The sequence below is a fragment of the Ammodytes marinus genome (genome assembly GCF_949987685.1).
Source record: "Ammodytes marinus genome assembly, chromosome: 9".
In the NCBI taxonomy this organism is placed as follows: domain Eukaryota; kingdom Metazoa; phylum Chordata; class Actinopteri; order Uranoscopiformes; family Ammodytidae; genus Ammodytes; species Ammodytes marinus.
Window position 1 is genome coordinate 7,228,447 of NC_137213.1, and position 24,316 is coordinate 7,252,762.

A 24,316-nucleotide genomic window follows, 5' to 3' on the forward strand; every position below is an offset into this window, starting at 1 on the left:
AAACCTTGTGGTGATCAAAAAGAAAAATTTAATTAACAGAAAATACAGACTATTATTAGACCCCAATGTGGTCTGGGATTGAGGTAAAGTGATGACATTAGTGGCCGCCCTTCTTTGGTGGGAAGAGGGCGTACTCTACAGCCAGAGCCACGGTGAAGGCAGCAAAGCCCCACTTGAATCCTTTCAGCAGCACGTCAGAGAAAGTCACAGCACGAGCAAAGCCGCCTTGGAACCTCCAAGCCTCGTTACTGCAGAGACGAGAGAGAAAAGATGGGGGTGGGCGGGGGGTCAGGGATATGATAAAACTAAAATATCAGCTACGTCTCATATAGGTAGAAATACTTACCGGGCCCATGGGTCTTTGAGGCCCCTGGCTGCCAGTCTCTGCTGCGTGAACTCCAGCGGCGTTCCAGCCGTCTTCCACTGCTTCCAGTCTGGCAAAGACATCTTGCTATGGCCGTGGTCACCTCCCATGCTGAGAACAGATATGGTGGATATGATATATACACATTGGTGTTAGTTAAATGTAATTTAGCATGTAGTTTGCTAATAGAGACATCTTCTCACTTCCTTATTTCATCTGTATACCTGTTCGCTCCTCATGTCTTGTTTGTTGACTGCCTATTTTGGTTATTTGAAAGTGTATTTTAAGTCTGATGTAATTTATCTCCTAGACCTCTTCCCCTAAGTGGCTTTTGTCGCTTGTCAGGCTGCCATTGTAAATATGAACTTGTTCTTAATAACTTGCATGTTGAAATAAATAAAAATAAAAGTGAGTGTGAAGGGTCTGCAATAAGACATTAGCATGTCTTTGAACCGCACCGTCAACATTTGTTAAAAGTAGTTTTTTACGAGTTGCCAATCACCTTCCCTGCAATATTTGAGAGTTTGTTCTTTAATGATAATGCAGTCATCCTCTTGTAAAGATACACAACTTTAATTTAGTTCCAAATACATTGTAAAACCCACTGCATAACCACAGAGAAAACTACTTCAGTAGAAGGTTTTTAGCTGCTTTACTCATACATGTCCTTCTGGCTGCTATTCCAATATGTCCACATTACACTGGCTCAACACATATCTTTGGCATTTCAGTGCAAATGACTATTGTTTTTTTTTAATCCAGCTAAAGTGGGAGCAAATGTGGCCTTTGGCTGGAATAGCATTATTCCTCAAGTATTTTTTTAGGAGCAAGACTTATCTTCCACTAGATGCCACAAACTGCACAATATTTCACAATCAAAATTAAATCTAAGTTCTACGCTACAGCTAAATCAATCAATTCATACCAAATGATACTACTAGTTTGACATCATGCGGATATATTATACATTTATAGGCTTTCTTTTCTTTTATAACAGAGAAAAACTTCTGTCTCTAAGTAATACCCAAAGATATAAAACATGTAGCTGCCTGCTATCGCTCACAGGTGTTCATCGTTATTGACATCTGATCTGACACTGCCTGCGAGGATCAATGACCGGGTATCGTGATCCGGTCAGTGTCATTGATTACTAAGCTAACTTGCCTTCCTCAAATAAATGAATAATAGTGATTATCTGAGTCGAAGCGTTGACAAACCGCGTCCCCTCAGCTAGTGTAACGTTAGCATGCTGCGTCCTCTCGATACATAAACTAGATGAATTGAAGTGCAGCGTCTGCTCTGAGAAACATTATCGACTTCTCCTTGTGTGTAAAGTGTGTGTTGTCATCCACTGTGTGAGAGCTAAAAATCATGCGCCCTCAATGATGATTGTATTAAAAAAACACACCCTACCTGTATGGTTTGTTGTGACCTCTGATATTGGACTGAATGTTACGACAGTTAACGCTGCTTTGCGACAAATGTACGGCAAACCATTCGGGACAAAATACTTCAGCGTTGTTTTTTACAAAGGGATTTTGACATTTCCCCCCAGTGGGAACTGTATATGTAATGCAGGACTTTTATGAGGAAACTAACCGTCTATTTATTGTTTTTATATACGTTAAATAATTTATGGAAACTGTAAAGCAGCTGTTTCAGCATAACAACTTTACTAATGTTCAAAATGTAGGCGTATGCTCATCTGTATAGGTTTTGCTCATAGATAGTATATACAGTAAAAGGTTTGCTCTACATATTCCTTAGTATACTGTTCAAAATCACTAAATAATTTTTTCTCATAATATTATTTATCTATAAACCTGGTGGTAGAATTTTTTTAAAGAGATTTTGCATCCACAGATATACATTAAATATACATTAAATGACAAATTATTTTTGATTAGTCTTTTATTATACAGTGTTTTCATTTAAATAACATAAAATAACACTGAAAAAGATTTCTCACATTCAGGGTTATGTTATACAAAGATGTGTATTGTAACTTACATTAAGATGTTAATCTTTAACTGTCAATGACAGTCTTTGATGAATATCAAAGACAGTCAATGTCATTTGTTGCCCCATTATCGCTATAGGAGCCACTTTCATATATCATTCTAAAAAGTAAAAGGTAAAGGTCGCTTGATATCAGCTTTGTAGCTGCTGAATTTAAAACAACCTCAGAGACACAAAACCAGTGCAGGTTTTCAAATAAGAACTTCTATTTTCCCACAAAGATCCATATTTGGTCTTTGTAGTAGTTGTGTTATAAAACACTGCATGTTTATTTCCCAACTTTCAAAAGGCATTGGGAAGAAAATGTAAGTACAATATATGTCACAACTCATTATCCATGAAGATAATTAGACACTCAGGTTTGTTGTTAATTACATACAATTATGATACAATTATAATAATGATGATGATAATAACATGAAATCCCACTATCTTACAACCAGGCCATAAAGGCTCCTGTGGTGCTGACACAGCACAACGTCCATGATGTTTGTTGTGAATGTTTTAAAACATTGGGCTCAGAGTCAGACCATGCCACGAAAATGAATCAGAGTTTGCTTTTCGGGTTGAGCATGTCCTTCAGAGCATCCAGGTTCTCTCCCTCTGGAGCCTCGGGCCATGCACTGTGGTCTACAGACAAATATACAAGGATTAATTATCAAGTATATAACATACTGTATACTGTATAGACTGAAGTGTGGATGGGTTAGCATGTTGTGCGTACCAGGTATCTCCCACATGGAGTGGTACAGACTCGTTCCTGCATCAACCCTCAGGGTGGCTCCTGAGATGTAGGAAGCAGCAGGAGAGAGCAGGAAACACACTGATGATGAGATCTGAACATAAAAACACAAAGTGATTGAAACCAATAGACAAATTAAAGGTGGAGTCAGCGAATCTGGAGATGGCTTGTTGTCATCACATTCTCAAATCTCCTCACAATCCGCTACCGGTCCATACTGTGTGTATGTGTGCTGAAAAAAAAAACTGTGTTTACACACAGCCTAAGCTCTGTAAATTGGCATGTTGCTTGCTCAGTGAATTAACACCAGATTTGTTTTCATCACACACAGTAGCAGATCATGAGGTGTTCACTGATTTTGACAAAAAGTGATTTTAACAAGCATTGTCCAGAATCGCCAACTCCACCACTAATGGGTGATTTTTCATAAATTGACATTGACAGTTGAAGATGATTCTGCCAAGACAGATGTGTATACATAGTTAGGATGTATGAAAAATAACTTTGTTAAGCATTTTAAAGGCCAACTAGAAATGCAATTCCTTGAAGAAATTGCTGTGTGAATGCTGACGCTACTGAAGCTGATGCTGAAGCAGCTGACGCTTCACTGCTGAATGTTGATGAAGAACGAAGGATGAATATATCTGAATGAACAGAATGGTTGAATAATAGAATGTTTGAAAAATTTGGAATATTTGGAAGTTTGAATGGACTTTCTAGCTGAAATGAGGAATGAATTATGACCTTGAACTATGACCTCCAAAATGTAATCAGTTCATCTTTGAGTCAGAATCAACATTTGTGCAAAATTTGAAGAAAAACCATGGAAGCGTTCATGAGATAATGCAGTCACAAAAGGCAACGTCACAGTGACCTTGAAATTTGACCTTTGATCTCTAAACTCTTATGATGTCATCTCTGAGTCATAATCAACATATGTGCTCATTTTGAAGAAAATCCGTGAAGTCTAAAATGTTGACTCGAACCCTCAGCATTCACACCAATAAACAACTGATATTTAAAAAAAAAACTTTGGATGTGTATGTCTTTCAAGAACACAGCGATGACTGTGTACATGTGCATTTCCTCAAAAGATTATGGGTGTCACTGCGTAGTTCCACACCTCTTCTGGAACTCCCAGCCTCTTTGCGGGGCTAAACGGAACTGACATCTTGAAGATTTTTGGCCCAAGCTCCTTATAGTTCTCCATTGCAGTTTTGGAGAAGATTATGCCCTGCAACCAGAACCAGACAAATGCACCAGCTTGAAATGACCTAACAATTAGAAAAAGACCTCCAACACTGAAGATGCGTCAACTCATGACATGTACTCACAGGGGCTACAGCGTTGATTCGGACCCCCGAGGCTGCCCACTCAATGGCCAGAGTCTTTGTTAAGTTGTCCACTGCTGCCCTGGCTGCTCCTGTGTGGCTGTCGGGGAGAGGAAGTGCAGCGTTTCAGACATAGAGGAAATTAACTTAACATTTATGAGTGAGTTTGATGCGCGGTGCTGCTTACGCCATGCCCGGGAAGCCTTTAAACATGTCAGCAATGATGTTGACGATCACACCGCCATGCTGCTTCATCCACGCTGCATAGACTGTGTGGACAGAACACAGAGTCACAGGAGAGCTTTAAAAGGCGGAGTCTGCGATACTGGATAGTGTTTGTTGTCAAAATCCGTGAACATCTCCTCACGATCCAGTCTTAATACACAGCCTAGGCTCTTTAAAAGGCATGATAGTAGCCATGGTGGGTTCCCTTTGTTTACATACCAGTTTGCAGAGCCTAGGCTGTGTATTTACACCAGGTTTTTTTCAGCACACACACACAGTACGGACCGGTAGCAGATCTTGAGGAGATATACACTGATTTTGAAAAAAAAGGGACTTTGGGCTAAACAACTTTCGCCAGAATCACTGACTGCACCTTTAACAGAAGACATGCTTAACCACCAGTAGTTGTCCGCACCTTACCCTGCTGACAGCAGTGGAAGGTCCCAGTGAGGTTGGTGTCTACCACGGCCTTCCAGCCCTTTGAAGACATGTGCTCCACTGGGCTGCTGAACTGACCTCCTCCATTGTTCACCAGAAAGTCTATCCTGCCGTACTGCTTCAGCACAGACGACACTAGAGTCTTCACCTGAAAAGCAGAGGAGCAAAACAAGATGCCACAATGAAATGTTGTGATCGGTCGTTGGTGACATAAGGCTGATTTAGGGCTGAAGGGTTTTTGCAGATGGCCCACCTCATCCTCGTTTCGGATATTGCACGGTAGAGCGGTGACACATGCAGGGTTGGAGGGAGGGATCTTCTGTCTCATCTCCTGAGCTGCAGCCTCCAACCTCTCCATCTTTCTACTGGAGATCACCACATTGCAACCTGGACACATGATAGTTTGTCATGACAAAAGTTTGGCAGTCACTGTAAGATGCTATTTTGGGAAGAAAATGAAAAGAGAGGCCACAGCTGCTAGTTGGTGTGATAATTGGGAATGAGGTCACCTCCAGTCACAATTATATTGCCCCTGCACTGACTGTAAATTTGTCATTTATTATAACATCTTTGAATTTAATAGCAGTCACTAACCATTGTATTTAAAGCTGTGTCAGGTTTGAACCTTAAACAGGTTGAGCTCTATGTCAAAGTTCACTCGGCTCCCTCTATTCGTTCAGTTATAAACCGTCCGCAAAGGGGGAAATGTCTCTTGACCTTAAAACCTGGCTTAACTCACCCAGCTCCAGCAGCTCTGCAGATATAGCTTTACCGATACCGGTACCGCCACCCGTTACTATCGCAACTTTTTGGTTGAACAAGCCCGGTCTGAAAACACTGGCCGCCGCCATTGTTGTTTCTTGACCCCGCTGAGAAAATGCTATTGGAAAAGCACAACACATCGCCCCCTGCTGGACAGTTACGGCGAAGATAAAAAATTCGTATCAGATTTTTTTGTTTTTTATTTATTTTTTTACAAATGTATCCGTGGATATTTCAAGTTATTGAGAAATTGTTTTCAAACCAAGTTTTGGGAGCTTTCAAAGTCTAACTAAAAATACGGTTTATCTTATACTTTGGAAAACTGTAGACAGATAAATGTTTTATCATCAATCTAATTGGGTGATTATTCTTAAAACCAAATGATTGGCTACAAAAGAATAACTGTTACATGCCAGACCTAATACAAGTGTAATTCTTTATATATGATTATTTTTACCAATGCACATTTGTCACAATGACAGTTGTTACCTTATTTTAAATAATTTGCTTAATTGCTGTATAAGCTTATTTATACTTGTGCTGAAGAAAAGACAGATATCAAAAGGCAGCATTAACTGTCACTTGGTCTTACCCGTTTTGTTTCTTTAATAGCACAAGACCCACTGTTATAAGCAGCATGTATTGCACTAAACACAGACCCCTATAATACCATTAACAGACCTTTTTCAGGGATGAAACATTAGATAGGCCTAATGCTGTTGATATGAAATGACTTAAATGTACCAAATATAATCGGCTTCTTTTGTAAGATAGCTTTTGCCAAGGAGATTTCCGTCTCCTCCCAGTTGAACACCACAGGTCTAATGGTTTTAGAATAAAATGCACATCTTCCTGAGGCATCCATGATTTTCATGAATAAGCTCATCAAACTGGTGTATCTCTTGCTCACAAACATAATGTTGTTCGGAAACTATATAACAATGACAACTTGACCCTTTTTGTCCTAGCAGTTTCAGGATAACGCCTAAAGAAAGAAAATCAAGCATAAAATGCCATGTTAATTAGTTCAGTGAAAGTTTCACATTATTCTCCAGTATTTCAGTAACCTGCTGTAGCGTCATTGAAGTGCATGTTGGCAAAGATATTCAACTCCAATGCTTTACCTTCAATATCCAAATTTAAAAAATACTTCAAACTCCTTTATCAGAGGTACAAAGGCCATACATTTGGAGTATTAATCTAATTTATTAAAAAGGAAACAGCACCAATGTTTACTGCAAAGTAAATGGAGGCCAGCTGAACCCCTCATTTATGTTATGGCACCACTGCATGCAAATGGCTGTTGTGCTTTCTGTGATGAAATTCCCTTGCTCATGTAGGCTTGGTGAATAATCTTCCTGTACTTATAGCCCACTAGTTTAGATTTCACTGCTACACAACAAAATAACATGTAAAAATACACAAACAAAGAATTCCGCTCCAGACTTCTTTATTTTGATGGATGTTGCAGCCATGTCCAGGTTGGTTAAATTATAGAAAAAGTCCCAAATCCACCAGTGATCATCGCACTTGGTTTACTGGTCCTTCAACTCCTTCAGCCTCCTGATGGCAGACTTGACTGTGACAGCTGACGTTGTGCTGAAAAAGACAAAACCAAACATTACTTAGTTGGTGTATGTATTTCAAACGATACTGCCAAATTCAATTCATCACATTTTCATGATAAATAGCAGTACTGCAATTTGCTTCAACTCAAGGACATGCAAATCGGACATAAAATAGTAAATGTTTATTATATAAAGAAAAAGCTTTTCAGATTAACACCCCTAACAACAATTAGCAATTAAAGAAATTATTTAGTTAAAAGCACTGAGGAGCTCCTTTTTTAGTTCACTAACACCGTTCAGTAGAATGTTGATTTTAGGATATTCGATATAGATTGGCAAAGCTGTCAAATCAATACATATTTGGGTCTGGCTAGTCCATGGCTATTTTATTCCAAATATGGTTTACACCGTATTATTAACAGTTTTTCCCATTAACAAGGAGAAAATGAACCCCGTCTTGTTGTTATTAGACATTACACTGCTGTAATTTTAGAAAAGGACAACTATTTGCCAACATAATCCATATAAGCGCTACAAACATTAACAATTCTTTGACCACCATACACCTACAACTGCTAGTACTTAACAGTTAGCTTATTATTTATAGCAACCATGCAGGTTAATCACCTACATCAGAATTAGAAATCTTTGTTGAGCATTTGAAGCTTCGCATAATATAAAAACAGTCCAGCTCCCTAAGCGACAGCATGTAAGGCGTCTTACTGTCAGAACACTAAAGGCAGTGTCCTTTAGTGATCTGACCATTTACAGTCAAACAATGCAACAGATGCCAGACAATCGCAGCAGGCACACCTGCACCATGCAGTGGTAATAATGTGATTGTATATTTGGAAGTGGAGTCCTTGGGTTTAGCGACAGGAGAAAACTTGGACCTTAAGCTACAACCTTCTTTACAATGGCGATAACCATATCCACAGCAACAGTTTCAGTTAAGAATACTACTAGTGGATTTACAGCAAGACAAAAAAGAAACTTACTTGTACGTCCAGGCACCTCCAGCCACTGTCTTCCTGCAGGACCCACAGTGCCAGATGCCGACGGCCCTCCTCTTCATCTTGGTCTGTAAATATAAAATTAACACATTCAGAACAATTCCAAAACAATATATTATCGTGTTATCTAAAACATAAGATCCAAACATTACTGCTTTCCGCACATCACTAATAACACACAGTACAGTGTTCTGGTGATTCCTGAGGTTATGCTTACCTTGCCGCAGAAAGAGCAGGTGTATTTGGCGTGCTGGGAGATTTCAATTTTCTTTACCATCTTCCTCAGCGACGCGCCATAACGCGTGCCATATTTACCAACGATCCCCACCTTCTTGGTACGCTTGGCCTGTGGACAACACCAACACACAATTAGATTCAATAATGCAGAGATACAAGCAGTGACTACGACACATTTGACACTTAACTTTAAACAATACCGGTGTTACAGGAATACGAGTTGAAACTTGTTCCCAAAGATTCTAGATAATACCAAGGCAATGAGGTTCTAATGATACACATTTGACAACCTTATGCATAATTTCAAAACACGTTAAGTTTTAAGAGACGTTTATACAATATTGAGCTGCAAAACCGGTAGGAGAGGGAATGAGTTATCATGAGTGGTGCAAACAGTTAGCGTTAGCCATCACAGGCTTCCTCTAACATGCTAACCGCCTAGCTAACCTTAACCAACTCAACGACTCGGGAGCAAGTTTGGAGGCAACTGTCGCTATTGAGTCATGAAACATGTAACTAAGCTTCATTTTCAAAATTATGTGCCCTCTGTACTAGCATGGAATTCAGGTTGTAACGAAAGCAAGCTAATGTGTTTAGCCGCCCGGTATTTCGACTCGGAAAGTGTAGTGTATGATGGCAGCCATTTCTGTCTCAATAGGACATGAAAACATCGCTTTTGCTCTTGATATAATCACTAAACCAACACAAATAACGCTCTGGCCTGATGAGAAAGGACATAACAGAGCCTTCGAATATGTGATTATATCATTTAGAACTACAGAAATGTTAGATTGATACGGATTAGGAAGGGGACATTCGGGGCTCACCATCGTTTCAGTGGAGACGTAGGTCCAAAGAGGGATTGCTTACGGCGCAGGCGCGATTTACCCAGTCGCTCACGCTGCATTGTGGGACTTTGAGTTATCTCAGAATGCAGCATCAACTACCCTAAATAGAACTATTATTATTAAATATGTTCAATAGTTGCAACTTTTCGCCACAAGTGGTGTTACTGTTGTATATTTTTTGGTTAAAAAGGGTTTTAGGTACGTAATATTCACAAAGGAAATGACTGTTACTAAGGACGCTTCGGTGGATACGCGCATGCGTAGTTCGTGTGGTGGATAACAACTCCCCTGCTGCCGAGTTGAAATGTCTGTCCCTGTCATAATGCGGCGTTTGTTGTTTGTGAACATATAGTGCATTAAAAATATTCTGTGTTGACAGGTAAGTGAGTCGAATAGATATGAAGCTCACGCGCAAACTGGTCCTCGCTAAAGCTAAGGCCTCCGACTTGGAAAGCGTGAAGAAACTGAACTGCTGGTGAGTTTGTCAATGTTAGCATCATATTGTTGAGTGTGTCAATGTTAGCATCATATTCATTGTTTTTTTTGTGTTCATGCTGATGGTCGAGTTTGACAAGTGCTGCTTATTTTTAATTCTCGTTGTGGTAACGTGCCTTTATATTTCATGTTTGCAGGGGATGCAACCTGACTGATGTGAGTAGTGAAACTGATGGATCATTTGTGTTTTGATACTGAATCCACTATTTATGTTAAAAGTGTTACTCTTTTTGGTTCTAATTGAAATTGTCTTAATTGAAGTGTGCATCTAATAAGTTAAGGGCTCTCTTCCCAGATTTCCATCTTTTCCCAAATGCCCAACATTGAGGTGCTAGCACTTAGGTTGGTCTATACTCTTCATTGCTCTCTATTTCTCTTACCACATTCACACACACTGACATGATACTGATCCTGGCACTGCATCAACTTATATGGATGCTCAATCAATTCTTCTTCTCTCCCTTTAGTGTAAACAGCATCTCGTCCCTGTCTTCTCTGGCTGGCTGTCGGTCTCTGTGTGAGCTGTACCTGAGGAAGAACATGATCCCCTCCCTGTCCGAGCTGTCTCACCTGCGGCCCCTGACCCGCCTCAGAGCGCTCTGGTTGGCTGAGAACCCTTGTTGTGGAAGTGACCTCAGCCAGTATCGCCTCACCGTGCTGCGCTGCCTGCCCCGACTACAGAAGCTCGACAACCATGGTGAGTGTGCAGTGGATTTTTCTGACTGCATAAGAAATGATATTCACCCATGAATGGAACAAATGCTCAAATAGTGTTGAACTGGAGCAAAACACTGCATAGATTTTTGATATGACATAAATTTGATAAAACATTGCTGTGATGGAATTAGATTAGAAATGGCCGTAATGGAATGTGTGTGTGTTTGCAGTAGTGACAGAGGATGAGATTGCGCTTGCTCTCATGGAGGGTGAAGTGGTCACCACCCCCCCAGGCATTGCCCAAAACCAGCTTTCCACCAATGGACTTCCAGATGCGGAGACGGAGAATGACCCGCTTAACTACAACATGGAGGAGACCAAGTAAGCTTTGTGGCTTAACATTTAACAGAAAATGCATTATCTGAAAAAACTCTGTAAAACTTAATTTGGGCATATTAAATTAAAAAACTAATTTATTTTTCTTCTCTAGCAAAATCAGGGAAGAGTTGGGGATGAAGCCCCTAGCCAGAGACAAGTTCCCCTCTCTTTCCTCTCCGTCGACCAGGGAAAGCAAGCCATCCATGAAGAAGGTACTCCCTTCATCTCTGAAAAATGCTGGAACAAAGATGAAATCTCTTTATTCTTCCCTGCCATTTATTGATACATTGTATTGTGTTTTCAGACACATGCTCTCGATGCCATCCTGCTGCTGCTGAGGGATTTGGATGAAGATGAGCTTCACGTCGTGCACACAGCGACACAGAACAGACTCCAGACTTACACACTGGGCACAGATATGCTAAACCATTCACTGCAGACACTGAAGACTGCTGACATCCAACACTGAATAATTTCACCGCATGCACTCAGGGCCTTTTCCCATGTTAACCCAAACAACTTTCCTATTTTTTTCTTTTTACCAGTTACCTTCCAATTGCTATACACATGGCATTTTGTAGTTTCGCTAGCCTCTCACCATTCCTTGTTACAATTTTCACACTTTGAGCAATACTGAACACTTTTCCTGTTTTTTTAAAACATTATAGCAGCATGCCTGCCTGCCTTTCGAGAACATAAGAATGTATGTTTGCAAAATGTTAATCTATTTCTATAATTAAAGAGATGAAATTGCAATAAACTACATTAAGTGTTGGTTTTAATTAGACATATGGTGGAAGAGAACATGAACAATCAAACACACATAGGAATGTCAAAGTGCTACAATGGAAAGAGGAAACATTTCGGTGTTAATTTAAGCTGTGCTCATGTCTTTTGTTGATCAGATGGAACTGGGCTTTTTCTTTGAATCAGTGATCCATTCAACCCAAATCTCCATCAGTCCATGATCTGTCAGTGATATACGAGTCCAAAGCTTTCTCTGTCTCAGTCGCCCTCCTCGTTCTCCAGGAAATCCATCAGCGTGCTCGCGTCCACGGCGACCATCAAGTACTCCACTCCGTCTGCGCCCTGGAGAATCATGGGAGAAAATGTGAGTGGGAGACAGTGGAGTCGAGGCTGAATCAAATCTGTGAAACTTAGAGAGGACCTATTATGCCTTTCTGTCTTTTCTGGCCTTTGTCACAATGTCGAAGCATCAAATAATGAGGGCGGTGCTGTTCCGACGATACGCTTTCTCGTAGAAAAGTCACAGATGCATGTTACATTTTATCAGTGTCAACAGCAGAAGGTGGGTGTTGCTCAGCGGCCGTTCGGAAGTCTTCTTAAAGATGATCAAACACAAAGGACTGGATTCTGTGTGTGTGTGTGGGGGGGGTCTGTTTTAAGAGAATGCAGAAAAAGCGAAGCAGGCATCCACCTTGCGTGTCCGTATCAGTTTGTGGTCTCTGAACTCCGTCAGTTGAGTCCTCAATGTGAGGTCAGAATTCACCAAGAATGCCTCTCGACAGCGCTGGTAGAAATCTTGGAATGACAGTCCTGCACAGAGTGATACGAAAACATGACACTGATACATTGGTACAGGCACATTTCAAGGAAACAGCTGCACAGCATTTTAAGGTGTGTGTGTGAGTTTGTGTGCGGACCTGTGTATGAAGGATTATCTTTGTTTTCCAGCTGAAACGTCACCAGCAGTTTGAAAATTCCTCTGCAGAAAGAAAAGACACAGGGCCATGAAAAATGGAGCCATGAAATAATGGAGCCATTCATTAGCCACAAAATAGCTCCCACACGGTGCATGTTGTACCTGGCATTGGGCGTCAAGCTGCGCAGCACGTGTGTGAGGGAGGATAGAGCGAGGGCGCCGGTCTGCTGCACCAGGAGAGAGTTCTCATACGACGTCTCCTCTGCGTAGTGCTGGAACGTCACACACTCCCACCACAGCCAGTTAAACTGACTCTGTTGAAACTGGTCCCACACTGAAAACGCATGCCAAAAAGAGTCAGCCACTAGGCAGACTTCACGATAAAATTACCACCGCAAGCACACCCATTAACAGACACCTACCCAGCGGTGCGTTGATGTGGTCTAAAGACGCTACCAAGTGCAGGTTGGGCAGCGATGCTAGCTGCCCCAGTGCACTCTGGGTCTTCTCTCCTCGCAGCATCGGTCCATCGATGTTGTGAATCAGCAGGTACACGTGGAGATCTGGGCCTGAGAGGAAACGTTTCAATTGTAAAAAGCAGAACTCAAAACGTAAACCTAAAACAGAGATGATAATATAATCCAAACTATATTCAATAGTTTTTTGAACTTTTGCGTTCACCGTTTTGTTTTGATTAATTAATTAACTTTTGTTTTCTATTTTATTAAAACCGGTTTCGAAACGGTTTTTGTTTTGATATTCAAATGTAATGTTAAAAGGGTAGCCATGGTAAGCCTAGACTTGAGCCTACACCTTTTCGGGCCAATGTTCTATTGATCTACCTACAATGTATGTATTCTAATGTGCTATCATGGACCGAAAAAAAATAACTAACTATTAAACTACTACAACTGAAAGAAGCACTCACTGTCTTTGAGAGTCTGAGCGATGAACTGGATCTGGTCCGATGGCGTCCGGAAACTCCCCGGGTGCTCTAGTACCTCACACGTCAAAGCATTTAAGATCTGCAATGAAAGCAGAGTAGGATAAGGGTAGAAGAAAAAAAAAGATAATCTTAATTGCTATTGCTCACGCGTTCCTCCTTCGAAGATGATGTGTGTATTAAAAAGGTGTCTTTTGGCGTCATGTGATGGTGAAGAATCAAGATTGTAACGCTCAGCTTCTACACCTTCAACTCAAGTTGTTCCATAATATCAAGTGATGAGGTCAACATGTATTTAGTTATTTATTCCATAGAACTTCTTCGTATTCCAACAGGTGCATTTCCCTAGGACACCCACTATAAATAAACATATAAAAAATAAAAGGCTGTGTCTCAAATTCTTTCTAATTTCCCAACCATTTCTGTGGCTCCAAGACCACAATGGATCAATACACACTTGATGCTCTAGTGAGAGTTTCCCTTGGCAGGAACATGTATGTGAGAATATACTATAGTGCTTGACTAAAGGAAAAATACATAATATCACCAGCATTGTTCCACTCCTGCTCCTCTTTTGGTCCAAACTTAATCCTTGATGTAGGTTGTACCAATAAAGCATGGATAAGTTAAGGAAATGATTTTGTGCATGGTACTGACCGATTTCAGAGTGATGGAAGGGAAGAATCCGTTGACCACAAGGTGGACATCTGAAGCCAAATGAGAGACACGGAAGTCCTCGAGCAGAGCTTTTTTGCTGCCCAAACCGTAGACCATCACATTGAAGCCCAACCTACATAAACGGGAAAAAAAACAGACATTTGCTGTTGTGTACCAAATTTCCCCAAAAATTATCTAAAAAAAAAAAGATTGGAAAAACTATGTTAAAACACACTCACTGCAACTGTACCATCCATTTGCTGAAGTGCTTTCGGTGTTTGTCGTGGAGCTGTTGGATCTCTTCAGAGTAACATGACGGCTTCCCTTCCAACAGCTGGACCAGCGTCTCCTGGGGAAAAAAGACACAATGAAGCGCTTGGTTGACACAGGACCACGGTGGCTCATTCATCCACTCCATACATCCGGAACACTACGCTTGTCGCATACTGACCCTGTCCAGTTTAGGGGTGTGTAACCGCTCCAGAGTGCGGTCCGACGTCAACACCTTTGAGCTGCCGTGAGCTTCGAAATACTCCTCGATCATGCTGGGCTGACTGAGGGCTTCCGGAGTGTTCTTGCTCTTCTTGCCTGGAGTCTTGTACAGAGGTGCAGATGAAGTTCTGCTGGGAGTTCTTGGAGTCTTGGTGTTCTCCTTGTCCTCTTTCTTTACTGGATGCTGCTCCTCCTCCATTTCTTCATCATCCTCCCCGGAGTCAGACGGGGACAGCTCACTATCACTGTCCGACCGTATGCTAGGAGCTGAGAGCATCAAACAAGTTGAGATCTTTGCCAACCAGCCATATCTATCTTAAAAAGGTACAGCGTGTAATAAAGGAGTATTTTGGCACCATCAAGTGGGGAAAGTTCTACATTGCAACGCTCTGGGTCTACCCCTCGCGTTGGGAGAATTTACTACTAGTACGGTGGCCTTCAAGGACAAGAAGCCAGTTACAGAAGAGGATATTATCCAACACTGCCTAAAATCTTTCCACAATATCAAGTGATGAGGTGAAGATGTATTCTAGTACTTCTTCTTAGTCTTCCGACAGGTGCATTTCCCCAGGACAACCACTTTATATAAAAAAGCGTGAAGCCGTTGCACTATATCATGTTAAACTCACTTGTCATTCTCTTCCTGAGCCTGTGGGGCGTCGTGGAGACGAACTGAGCCTTCTTGTTCTGTCACACAGAAAGAAGAGAGGTTACACTGACAGAACGGACACAGCAAGAAAAAAAGAAAAAAAACGCCCTAACTACGGCAAATGGAAAAATGGCAACATCATCATGAAAGGTTGTTGGATCTGAAGTGTATATGTCTCACCCTCTGTGGCGTCCTGCACTCCCCTCTTTTGTCTTGTCAGAGAGAGGCAGAGAGAAAGAATAGATTTAGCTTAATGTAATGAATAGGTCAGGAGCATGGAATGGCCAAATTAAAAAACAAGTAGAAGAAGAGTGTGTTGGACTCACTGCGTCCTGTCCAGGTAGGAGTAGAGGGCTCAGCATTCTGTGTGGCCCCGAAGGTCACGCTTTTCCCAGGAGTGCGAGCCAGCTCGCTTGCTATTTATGAACAGGCAAAATACAGAGAGTGTATTATTACCTGACAAATGAGGCTAACGTCACATTATGTGTTATGGAGAAGAATGGAAGCTCTCACCAGTCTGGGCCATGCTGTGTCCACGCTTGGCTTTCTGAAAGGTGAAGATGGAGGATCCAGCCACTCTTGATGCACCTTCCTCATCTTCTACAAAGCCAAGAAAATAATTGCTAAACTGTGGTGTAACAAACAATATAAAATACATTTTTATATGATCTATATATATATAAATATATATATATTTAACAAGCCTTGATTATTAGTGAAAATATGATATCTTAATAAGTAGGAATTGGACTGCACCCGTTCTGGGATCTAAAAAAAATTGGGTATTGTTTTGTATAATTTATCAACAGGATGAATAATGGTCCAAAATGATATCATTACAAAACAAACAATGAGAGCTGGGAGTTTAAAAAAAAGAGCAAAGGTAAAATATGAGCAAAGGTTTGCTACCACCAATCGGAGTTGACAAATCACAGCTGCCTCACCCACCCTCTGTGTTGCTGGCTCCCAGAGCATGGACATAATGCTGCTCATCAAGGAGTCCATTATCATCCCCATCATCTTCTGTTTCCACTCGGGCCCTGCGTCCTGCTTGGCCCTTAAACGTGACTATCTTCTGCACCGATCCACCGTTGCTCTGCGCACCTTTTAAAACACACACGAACATTTCATTATTATTTATTTATTTATTATTAAATATGTATATTATTCATAATTTATATAGGCCTATGTGTTGTCCATACCCTCCTGTTTGTCCACGATGTGGTCCAGAGCATCTCCATCACCGATGAACTTCACCTCCAACCCACTCATGACTGTAGGGACATATCATAACACAAAGTGTGACAATAGCTGGCAAAAGGCTACTTAGCATGGTCTCCAAAACACAACACACACATACTTGTATGACAGTACATTTAGTTTATCGGTATCTCTCTCGCGGTAACGTCATTACACTACGTAAATTGAGCCCACGGAACAGTGTCTGTGGTAAAGTCAGTGTAATGCTTTGGGAGTGGAGCGAAGCAACAACATTATACAGCGGCTTCATACTCACTTTAAAGAAAAGAGGAGCGCAGAAGAAATGTGTCCAAACCGCGAGGACTTACCGGATGATGTCAGTGTCGCTCGACAAAAAATTAAACAAAACTTTCATGAGCTGAGGCTGAGAGCAGCGCCGTGTGGTGTTGTAACTTCCCGCGCCATGCTCATGAAGTTTTTAAACCACGTGACAGGTGAAAGGACAAATGGTGGCCAATCAGAATGTTAGCTGCAGTAACGACTACATTACCCAAGATGCACTTTATACTGCTACCGACTGCTGCTCCTGAGATGATTTGTAGCCTCGTTCGATTTGGAGCTGACTTGCTCAGACCTGCGCAACTATGACGCGCGTCTTGCTGAGCGCACAACAAAAATGCTGCAAAAATGCTGTGCGCTCAGCAAGCCGAGCGTCATAGTAAAGCAGGTCTGAGCAAGACGGCTCCAAGTCGAACGAAGCTAATAATAGCAATTGGAATTATTATTAAAAATAGTATAATATTAGTTCTGTTGCACTTTTCCTTATTCTAATATGGTTTCAATGCAAACTAAATAAATGTTTCCTATTATATATTAAGCTACACATATTTGGCTAATGTGCAGGTACAGTATCTGCAATTGTATTATTAATTAAAAGAAAATTAAGAACCATGATAATTTGTTTTAGTAAATTAAATACATACAAATAATTGTAATAATGACGATAATAAACTACCACAGTGTTCAAAAGAGCCTGTGGTAGTGACTGCACACAAAGGCCATAAAGAGCCAGGAATTGCAAAGGATAATTTTATTTACATTAGCGGTTACCAGGTGCTCTGCAGTACACACTTATTGCTGCTGTCTTGGTTGTACTACATTGAGTCATTTAAAACAAACACACACACACACACAATATACAAGATGATACACAAGCCGATATTAATTAATAGATGAGACAATTTAGTCCAAAGATTTCATTTATTTAATCCCCTAAAAGCACACATGTATTAAATCAGTGATTTAATGACAAATTGCACATGGATCATAAACATACAGTAGGAACACATCACACATGTATATAGGAACCACAAAACACTGTGTCTGGGTCACCACATTAGGCATTATTGGGACTATGTGTACAGATATGTTTTTGTTATGCTTGTTAATATATGTTAATTAACTACAGCATATGCATTTGTTTGTGCGTGTGTCTTTAGTGTGTGTGTGTGTGTGTGTGTGTGTGTGTTTGTTTTTCGTTTTCACGGAGAAGATACGTTTTAATATGTTTTATCCCCTTGAGCAAACTACAGTAATTACAGCATAACATGATTAAAAAAAAAAGTTGTCCTTTTCTTCTACCTTAGCACCATTAATGTTAAACTGACTTTGTGAAGACAAAGTGAGAGAGAGATTCTTTTCTGCAAACTGAAAATCAGCAATTCAAAACAACAATTCAATTCATTAATCATACAGGAAAAAAGAGGTGAATATTCAACCATAGTCGCCCACTACTCATAATATCATCTCCAGGTGACATCAGTTGCTTCTAGAGTTCCTTTGAGCTATCCTAACAAGGTCATGTATGAGGTTAGAGTTAGACAGCTGCTTCACCACCCGCGGGTCGGTGTCCACTTCCCCAGCAGACGGCCCCCAGAGTGCAGGTGGTACACGGGATGCATCACCGCAGTGGCACACGACTGTAAGAATTAACAGGAGAGAGGGTCAGACAAGAGGGGAGGGCCACAGTAGCACTGACAAGGCATACTCCACATTGAACCATACTAACATGGTAGGGGATGAGTGTAAGCAGAGTGCCCAGGGGGTATTTGCTGTAGTCCAGAGTTCCTGAGATGGGCTCCACTCTACCGTGCTCCTGTGTCATGGACAGCAACCTGGAGGCAAATACCTTTCATCACAACTTCAGTCACACTTAAAGGTGCAGTCAGTAATTCTGGAGAACGGTTGTTGTCAAAATCAGACTGAAGAAAACTCTGGTGCTCATACACAGGTGGCTCACTGTAGCTAGCAACATGCCCGTTTACAGAGCATAGGTATTGAGTCTAGAGACAGTGTTATTGGTATATATTGAGAATATACTTATGTTACTTGAGGTTTGGGTGTCCTTCAATCACAGCATATCCAGTGGGAAGTTTTCCCGCTCCGTCTAAACTGAGAGCAGTGACAGAAGCGGGGTTAATGTGAACCAAGGGCGAAGAACAATGGATAATTGCAGTGGCGGTAGAAAGAGATCTGTAATGTAGTGTTCCCTACAAAAAGTAGTCAATGCATTTGCTCCAGTTGGTGAGCATCATAGGTCAATTTGAAATATATCTAATAATAGTTAGTTCGTTAGTTAGTTAGATACATGCTAGTTTTCAACACTTGTCCACAGGAAGCTTTTGAAAAAAAATTGTTAAAGATAGGAAGAAAAAAGAATACAGTGACTGAAATAATAAAATGTGCAATATAAAAATATAACAATAACAAAGAGTCAAATACTGTATGAACTATAGAGCAAAGGCAGCATGATCATGAAATTAACCAGTCGTAAACTATTTGTGTGAGCACTGTTTTTGATGATTTTAGCCATTGTAAGTGGCTAAAAACATTCCTGTTCTCTAGTTAAATATTAATGGGTAGGAAGGTCCAATGTGTTGCCCCCTTTGCAGAGAAATCTGACTGGCCAAAAGATGTCTTGTACAACTACATTGGGGTGAAACAGTCACCAATGATGGAGGCTTGTATGATTACAGTACGAGAAAGCTCTGACCCCTAACGTCTAATTAAGAAAGCAGTGGAGAAACATGGTTCTGTGTTTTGTACACAACTAAAAGGTCGTTGACGATTACTAAAATCCATCAAATTGACAAAGGTGAAAAAGTTATGTTTTACATATATACATTAGGATTTCCCCCTCAAACTCTTCCATGGATTTAATTGTAATGGAAAGCAGGTGAATTCTAAAAAGTTTAAACAATATGGTTGCAGGTACCTGAGTCCACTCCATCCACAGTCAATGAGGAGCTGGTTCCTGTGAGGACAGTGTCCGATGACTCTCGTCAAAACCCTCACGGCCACATCCTCCAGACTGCACGAGCCAATCACAGACTGCTGCACGTCTGAAATACAGTAAAGATTCAACATCTGCAAATAAGAACATGTCACTACTTTCCCCCCCAATACTCTCAATCAGTAAACAGCATCAATAAACTGGTGCACTGAAACAACTGCATCCACACCCAGAGACACACACACACACACACACACACACACACACACACACACACACACACACACACACACACACACACACACACACACACACACACACACACACACACACACACACACACACACACACACCGTAGAAGACGTAGTTCCCAGGATGCACCTCGCTGAGCTGCGCCATGTCTTTGACTGGGTGACTACAGGAAGGGGTGGAGCCGATGCTGGACTTGCATGTGATGCCAGCTGACTTCAGTCTGCCCCGAAAACAAACACAGAGGAGTTTACAGAATGATGAGCCACACTTCAGAGGATTTAGACGTTTTCAGTCCTTACTCAGTAACTTTGCTTTAGTGTCCTTTCTTCTACAATCATGGCTATAAGAGACTTTTTTGATATAAAGAAAGTCTTCTGACAAAAACAATTACACTTACTTAAAGAACTATGGGTTCAAGCCAGTCAAGAAAAGAAATGTACTTGGGAAAAGGTTATATGTATATTAATTAAACATTATCTGTGGCAGGTTACATGCGACATGATTAGCCTCTACTTGTCTTCTTTGCACTCTTGTCATACTTTTCCATGAACTGCAGTGTGAGGTTGGTGGTTTCCTGGGCAACAGCCTGTATCTGCTCCACTCCCCTGCAGTTGTAGGTGTTCCCACAGTGAGCGTACACTCCTGTCAGCTCCACGCCCTCCGTCTCCACGATGGCCTGAGCCAATGCCAGCGCTGCAGGATCTGAGTGGAGGACACCAGCTACAGCAGAGAGCAGATACTATCAGAGTCAGTCACTTCCACAGCCCAGGAGTCGATGAAGAGCTGTGTCTCTGGTTCCCTCTGTGTGTTTACCTCTCCCGTTGCCACAGTCCAGTTTCAGCCACACATGCCACAGCCGGCCGCCTCCCAGCACTCTCTTTCTAAGCTGCTCCAGAGCATCTGGATGGTCCAATAAGATTTGGAAGAGATCCAGCCTCTCTGACAGGGCCGCACAGCGCTCTACCTGAACACACACACACACACACACATACATTAGGTTGGTGTGATTTGTATTTTGAGTAGGGTTAGGAGATAAGACCTAAGGCATTATGAAATTATGTCAAATTAAGTCTTGCACTGACTTGCATTTTAATCCATTGTAATACTTGATTAGTTGATTGGCAGAAACTTAATCAATCCCTGTCACCGACAATCGCTAAATTCATTCACAGATTTTAAGATTTTATTGAGCTTATAAGAGTAGGTATGACTTTATATATACATATATACCACATTAAAACCTATCTTTTCAATATACAAACAGACAATAAAAGTCATGGACCGGAAACCCATGAGTTGGCATCACTGTGGCATTCTAAAAAAACACAACCTTCTCACCTTTGATAACTTTATTAATTTGAGTAATCTTAAATTGTTTTTCAAGTGTGTAAATAACCATGTGTCACCACTGTTGTCTGAATTGGCCATCAGACGTCAGAGCTCTCGTCGGGCAAATACACGAGCCTCCATCAATGGTGATCGTCTTGTTCCAATGCATAAGACATCTTTCGGTCAGTCTGTTTTCTCTGCAAAGGGGGCAAAACTATGGAACCTCTTGCCCACTAGTCTAAAACTAGAGACTAATAGCAACACTTTTAAAAAGAGAACTTAAACAACGGCTCAAATCAAATCAACAGTGCTCACACAAATAATTTACAACTGGTTTATTGTTTGATCATGCTGCCTTTGTTTTACTCTACGTAGCCTATATAATATATATATTTGACTCATTATATTGCTGCTCTGTACTCCATTGTATACTGCATTTTTACTCTTTTAATTATCAGTTTTTTATCAGTATTTGATCTTGTTTCTGTTTTGTTTAGTTTATTTTGTTGTTTTTAAAAAGCCTCCTGTGGACAGGTGTTGAAAACTAGCATTTATGCTAACACACTGTAAACAATGCATCTGGTTCGTCCAATGACATTGTCATGTCCATGTCAAATAAAATCTACTATCACATTTACATAACATCTAAATAACATCTTATAGCAAGCTATTGGCCAATTCCATATTACTAGTACGCACTTCTAGCAATAATGATTTAGAACATGTTTACTGTCATAAAGTGTAGCTTTATATTCAATTTGCAGTTAGAAGAAATCAATTCAACCCATTGGAATTCTGCACACTTTAGAATCCACAAAATAGGCAAATGCTTTATGGGACAGTGATGTTTACACTCAGAAGTCACAAGGGTTTAATTTACTTGCATAATGATTATTTGGGTTACATATTTTGTCACTTTTCTGATATGAGTGCACCACACATACCCAACGTGTGGTGACGTGGCAAGTCTTTATAGTGTGTCAGTTGCAAGAACCTTATCAAAGGGGATAGAGTATGCATAGAGGATGTCATCAAATCCGTTGTCGGCATAGAAACAGGCTTCTGCCAGTGTGGAGACCACAATGCACCTCCGTGATCCTCCGGTCATTATGTCAGCACACTCGCTGGACAAATACACAAATACACACACACACACACACACACACACACACACACACACACACACACACACACACACACACACACACACACACACACACACACACACACACACACACACACACACACACACACAAACACACAGATAACCCATCAGTATCTTATGTATTACTGATCTTTACGAATATTTTTTATGTGTGTGTGTGTGTGTGTGTGTGTGTGTGTGTGTGTGTGTGTGTGTGGATTTATACAGGGTTTTGTGGGTCTTCATGTGCGGTCGAAGCTGGACACCCAGTTCCTGACAGCGTTGGATCATCCTCTGGGCATTTCTCTTTACTTTGTCCAGATCCACCACCAGAGCAGGGGTACACAGGGCAGATATGGCCTCTCCTTCCATACTGACACACACACGCACACGCACGCACGCACGCACGCACGCACGCACACACACACACACACACACACACACACACACACACACACACACACACACACCACATAGCCCACTTCTTGTTCAATTAAATTATTGAGAATGACTGGCTTCAATTCACATACTGGTCCAACAGTGACAATATGATTACAGCATGCAAACTTATACTTTCTTGTTATACATAAATTAAGTCAGCATATAAACATATACTTTTCCCCCAATTCTGTGTTATTTTGCAATCCCTCGGGTTGTGTAATGAGACCTTTGAACTTTGACAACGACACACTAACATATTACTTTGTTTAAGATCAAATTTCCCACACAATGCCAAAAAGCAGAAACTAATTCAGAAACCAAACTAAAGTAGCCTAACGTAATAAGTTGTTACAGGCCAACCGACTACTGCAAACAGTAAACAAGGTATTAAACGTTCTTTATTATTTTGCATTAACCTTTATTTATTCTACAATAAATCTCAACGAAAATAAATATCAGACTAGGCCTATATAGAGATGTTATTTATCATTATAGATGACTTACCGTTCGGCAGTGATTCTAACTTCTCGCAGACAAACGGGATGTTGTGTTCACGTTACCCCTATGGTGTCCTTGAGTGGTCAAAACTCCTGAGGACATGCACTGTAGAGCGGAACCATGAGCGGCATAATGAGCGGAACCAGAGGAACCCTCTTCTGATACGTCCATGATCGGGATTCGGGACAGAGTTTTTAACTTAACCTATCTGAAAGTGGTTATAGCACTGTGTAAAGACCCAGAACATAGGGTATACTAACGTACGAAAAGTAAAATGGACAAAAAGATCTACAATTCGGACTTTTTAAATTATAGCATATATCCTACTTTAAATAGGCTATTTTGTATTAATAATCTGCAAAGTAATGAGGTAAAATGTGGATTCAAATTTGTATTGTCTCCAAAATGTAGCTTATAGAGTAATCTACTGTAGGCCTACTGTGAGTAGTGACTCGGGCATTGCAGCGTAATTCAGTGTAGGCTACAGCAGAGGGAGCCAGTTCCATAAAAACACATTTGTAGGCTACACTTGATGACATGGAGCAGAGAGGGAATTCTTCTCATGGAATGAAAATAATTTGGCAGTAAATAGTTTGTAGCCTATATGAATATAACGTGCCAAAAGGGGGGGCAATGTATTATGTGTTTGTGCTATGTATGTTTTTTTTAGAGGTGGGCA

General features: G+C 40.9%; 6 protein-coding genes across 7 annotated transcripts; 1 reads left to right on the forward strand and 5 right to left on the reverse strand.

Moving 5' to 3' along the window:
* Positions 1-5: 5 nt before the first annotated feature.
* ndufb3 (NADH:ubiquinone oxidoreductase subunit B3) lies at positions 6-1,820 on the reverse strand. Its single transcript, XM_080033777.1, has 3 exons — positions 1,778-1,820; positions 347-475; positions 6-248 (listed from the first exon to the last, which is right to left on the reverse strand). Exons 2-3 carry the CDS (start codon positions 472-474, stop codon positions 98-100), a joined length of 279 nt encoding a protein of 92 aa, XP_079889903.1. The 5' UTR covers position 475; positions 1,778-1,820; the 3' UTR covers positions 6-97.
* Positions 1,821-2,331: 511 nt separating this feature from the next.
* On the reverse strand, positions 2,332-5,977 carry pecr (peroxisomal trans-2-enoyl-CoA reductase). Its single transcript, XM_080034325.1, has 8 exons — positions 5,859-5,977; positions 5,373-5,506; positions 5,102-5,267; positions 4,644-4,725; positions 4,460-4,556; positions 4,249-4,359; positions 3,108-3,219; positions 2,332-3,013 (listed from the first exon to the last, which is right to left on the reverse strand). Exons 1-8 carry the CDS (start codon positions 5,968-5,970, stop codon positions 2,931-2,933), a joined length of 897 nt encoding a protein of 298 aa, XP_079890451.1. The 5' UTR covers positions 5,971-5,977; the 3' UTR covers positions 2,332-2,930.
* A 1,337-nt stretch (positions 5,978-7,314) lies between these two features.
* On the reverse strand, positions 7,315-9,581 carry rpl37a (ribosomal protein L37a). Its single transcript, XM_080034251.1, has 4 exons — positions 9,527-9,581; positions 8,680-8,808; positions 8,448-8,530; positions 7,315-7,480 (listed from the first exon to the last, which is right to left on the reverse strand). Exons 1-4 carry the CDS (start codon positions 9,527-9,529, stop codon positions 7,417-7,419), a joined length of 279 nt encoding a protein of 92 aa, XP_079890377.1. The 5' UTR covers positions 9,530-9,581; the 3' UTR covers positions 7,315-7,416.
* A 288-nt stretch (positions 9,582-9,869) lies between these two features.
* cfap410 (cilia and flagella associated protein 410) lies at positions 9,870-11,787 on the forward strand. The gene is made up of 7 exons (XM_080033717.1): positions 9,870-10,022; positions 10,180-10,198; positions 10,338-10,384; positions 10,510-10,739; positions 10,930-11,080; positions 11,190-11,289; positions 11,382-11,787. Exons 1-7 carry the CDS (start codon positions 9,946-9,948, stop codon positions 11,544-11,546), a joined length of 789 nt encoding a protein of 262 aa, XP_079889843.1. The 5' UTR covers positions 9,870-9,945; the 3' UTR covers positions 11,547-11,787.
* Positions 11,788-11,856: 69 nt separating this feature from the next.
* orc2 (origin recognition complex, subunit 2) lies at positions 11,857-17,148 on the reverse strand. Of its 2 annotated transcripts, none has more exons than XM_080033716.1 (16): positions 16,998-17,136; positions 16,684-16,755; positions 16,430-16,585; positions 15,995-16,081; positions 15,808-15,897; positions 15,662-15,693; positions 15,462-15,519; positions 14,792-15,099; positions 14,580-14,689; positions 14,341-14,473; positions 13,669-13,765; positions 13,163-13,309; positions 12,903-13,074; positions 12,742-12,803; positions 12,516-12,634; positions 11,857-12,166 (listed from the first exon to the last, which is right to left on the reverse strand). In XM_080033716.1, the coding sequence occupies exons 2-16, from the start codon at positions 16,751-16,753 to the stop codon at positions 12,083-12,085; spliced, it is 1,725 nt and encodes a 574-aa protein (XP_079889842.1). In that variant the 5' UTR covers positions 16,754-16,755; positions 16,998-17,136; the 3' UTR covers positions 11,857-12,082. The 2 variants fall into 2 exon arrangements, with proteins under 2 accessions (XP_079889842.1, XP_079889841.1); XM_080033715.1 differs by having other exon boundaries at positions 11,858-12,166; positions 17,050-17,148.
* A 1,029-nt stretch (positions 17,149-18,177) lies between these two features.
* LOC307256031 (D-serine dehydratase) lies at positions 18,178-23,070 on the reverse strand (the record flags this gene model as incomplete). The annotated part of the gene is made up of 9 exons (XM_080034894.1): positions 18,178-18,660; positions 18,750-18,855; positions 19,070-19,132; positions 19,956-20,082; positions 20,327-20,445; positions 20,765-20,945; positions 21,039-21,189; positions 22,549-22,678; positions 22,925-23,070. The coding sequence occupies 9 exons, from the start codon at positions 23,068-23,070 to the stop codon at positions 18,571-18,573; spliced, it is 1,113 nt and encodes a 370-aa protein (XP_079891020.1). The 3' UTR covers positions 18,178-18,570.
* Positions 23,071-24,316: the final 1,246 nt, after the last annotated feature.

Coding starts and splice junctions, on each gene's coding strand:
- ndufb3 (XM_080033777.1), bottom strand. CDS start 474: ATGGGAGGTGACCACGGCCATAGCAAGATGTCTTTGCCAGACTGGAAG. Junction 249..346: donor CTCAAAGACCCATGGGCCCG/GTAAGTATTTCT, acceptor TCGTCTCTGCAG/TAACGAGGCTTGGAGGTTCC.
- pecr (XM_080034325.1), bottom strand. CDS start 5,970: ATGGCGGCGGCCAGTGTTTTCAGACCGGGCTTGTTCAACCAAAAAGTT. Junction 5,507..5,858: donor TGCAGAGCTGCTGGAGCTGG/GTGAGTTAAGCC, acceptor TCATGTGTCCAG/GTTGCAATGTGGTGATCTCC. Junction 3,220..4,248: donor GGCTGGGAGTTCCAGAAGAG/GTGTGGAACTAC, acceptor TTTTATGTTCAG/ATCTCATCATCAGTGTGTTT.
- rpl37a (XM_080034251.1), bottom strand. Junction 8,531..8,679: donor CCTGCTCTTTCTGCGGCAAG/GTAAGCATAACC, acceptor TTATATTTACAG/ACCAAGATGAAGAGGAGGGC. Junction 7,481..8,447: donor GGAGGTGCCTGGACGTACAA/GTAAGTTTCTTT, acceptor TGTCTTTTTCAG/CACAACGTCAGCTGTCACAG.
- cfap410 (XM_080033717.1), top strand. CDS start 9,946: ATGAAGCTCACGCGCAAACTGGTCCTCGCTAAAGCTAAGGCCTCCGAC. Junction 10,740..10,929: donor ACAGAAGCTCGACAACCATG/GTGAGTGTGCAG, acceptor GTGTGTTTGCAG/TAGTGACAGAGGATGAGATT. Junction 11,290..11,381: donor GCAAGCCATCCATGAAGAAG/GTACTCCCTTCA, acceptor TTGTGTTTTCAG/ACACATGCTCTCGATGCCAT.
- orc2 (XM_080033716.1), bottom strand. CDS start 16,753: ATGAGTGGGTTGGAGGTGAAGTTCATCGGTGATGGAGATGCTCTGGAC. Junction 15,694..15,807: donor TCCTACCTGGACAGGACGCA/GTGAGTCCAACA, acceptor CTCTCTGACAAG/ACAAAAGAGGGGAGTGCAGG. Junction 12,804..12,902: donor AGCTTGACGCCCAATGCCAG/GTACAACATGCA, acceptor TTCTTTCTGCAG/AGGAATTTTCAAACTGCTGG.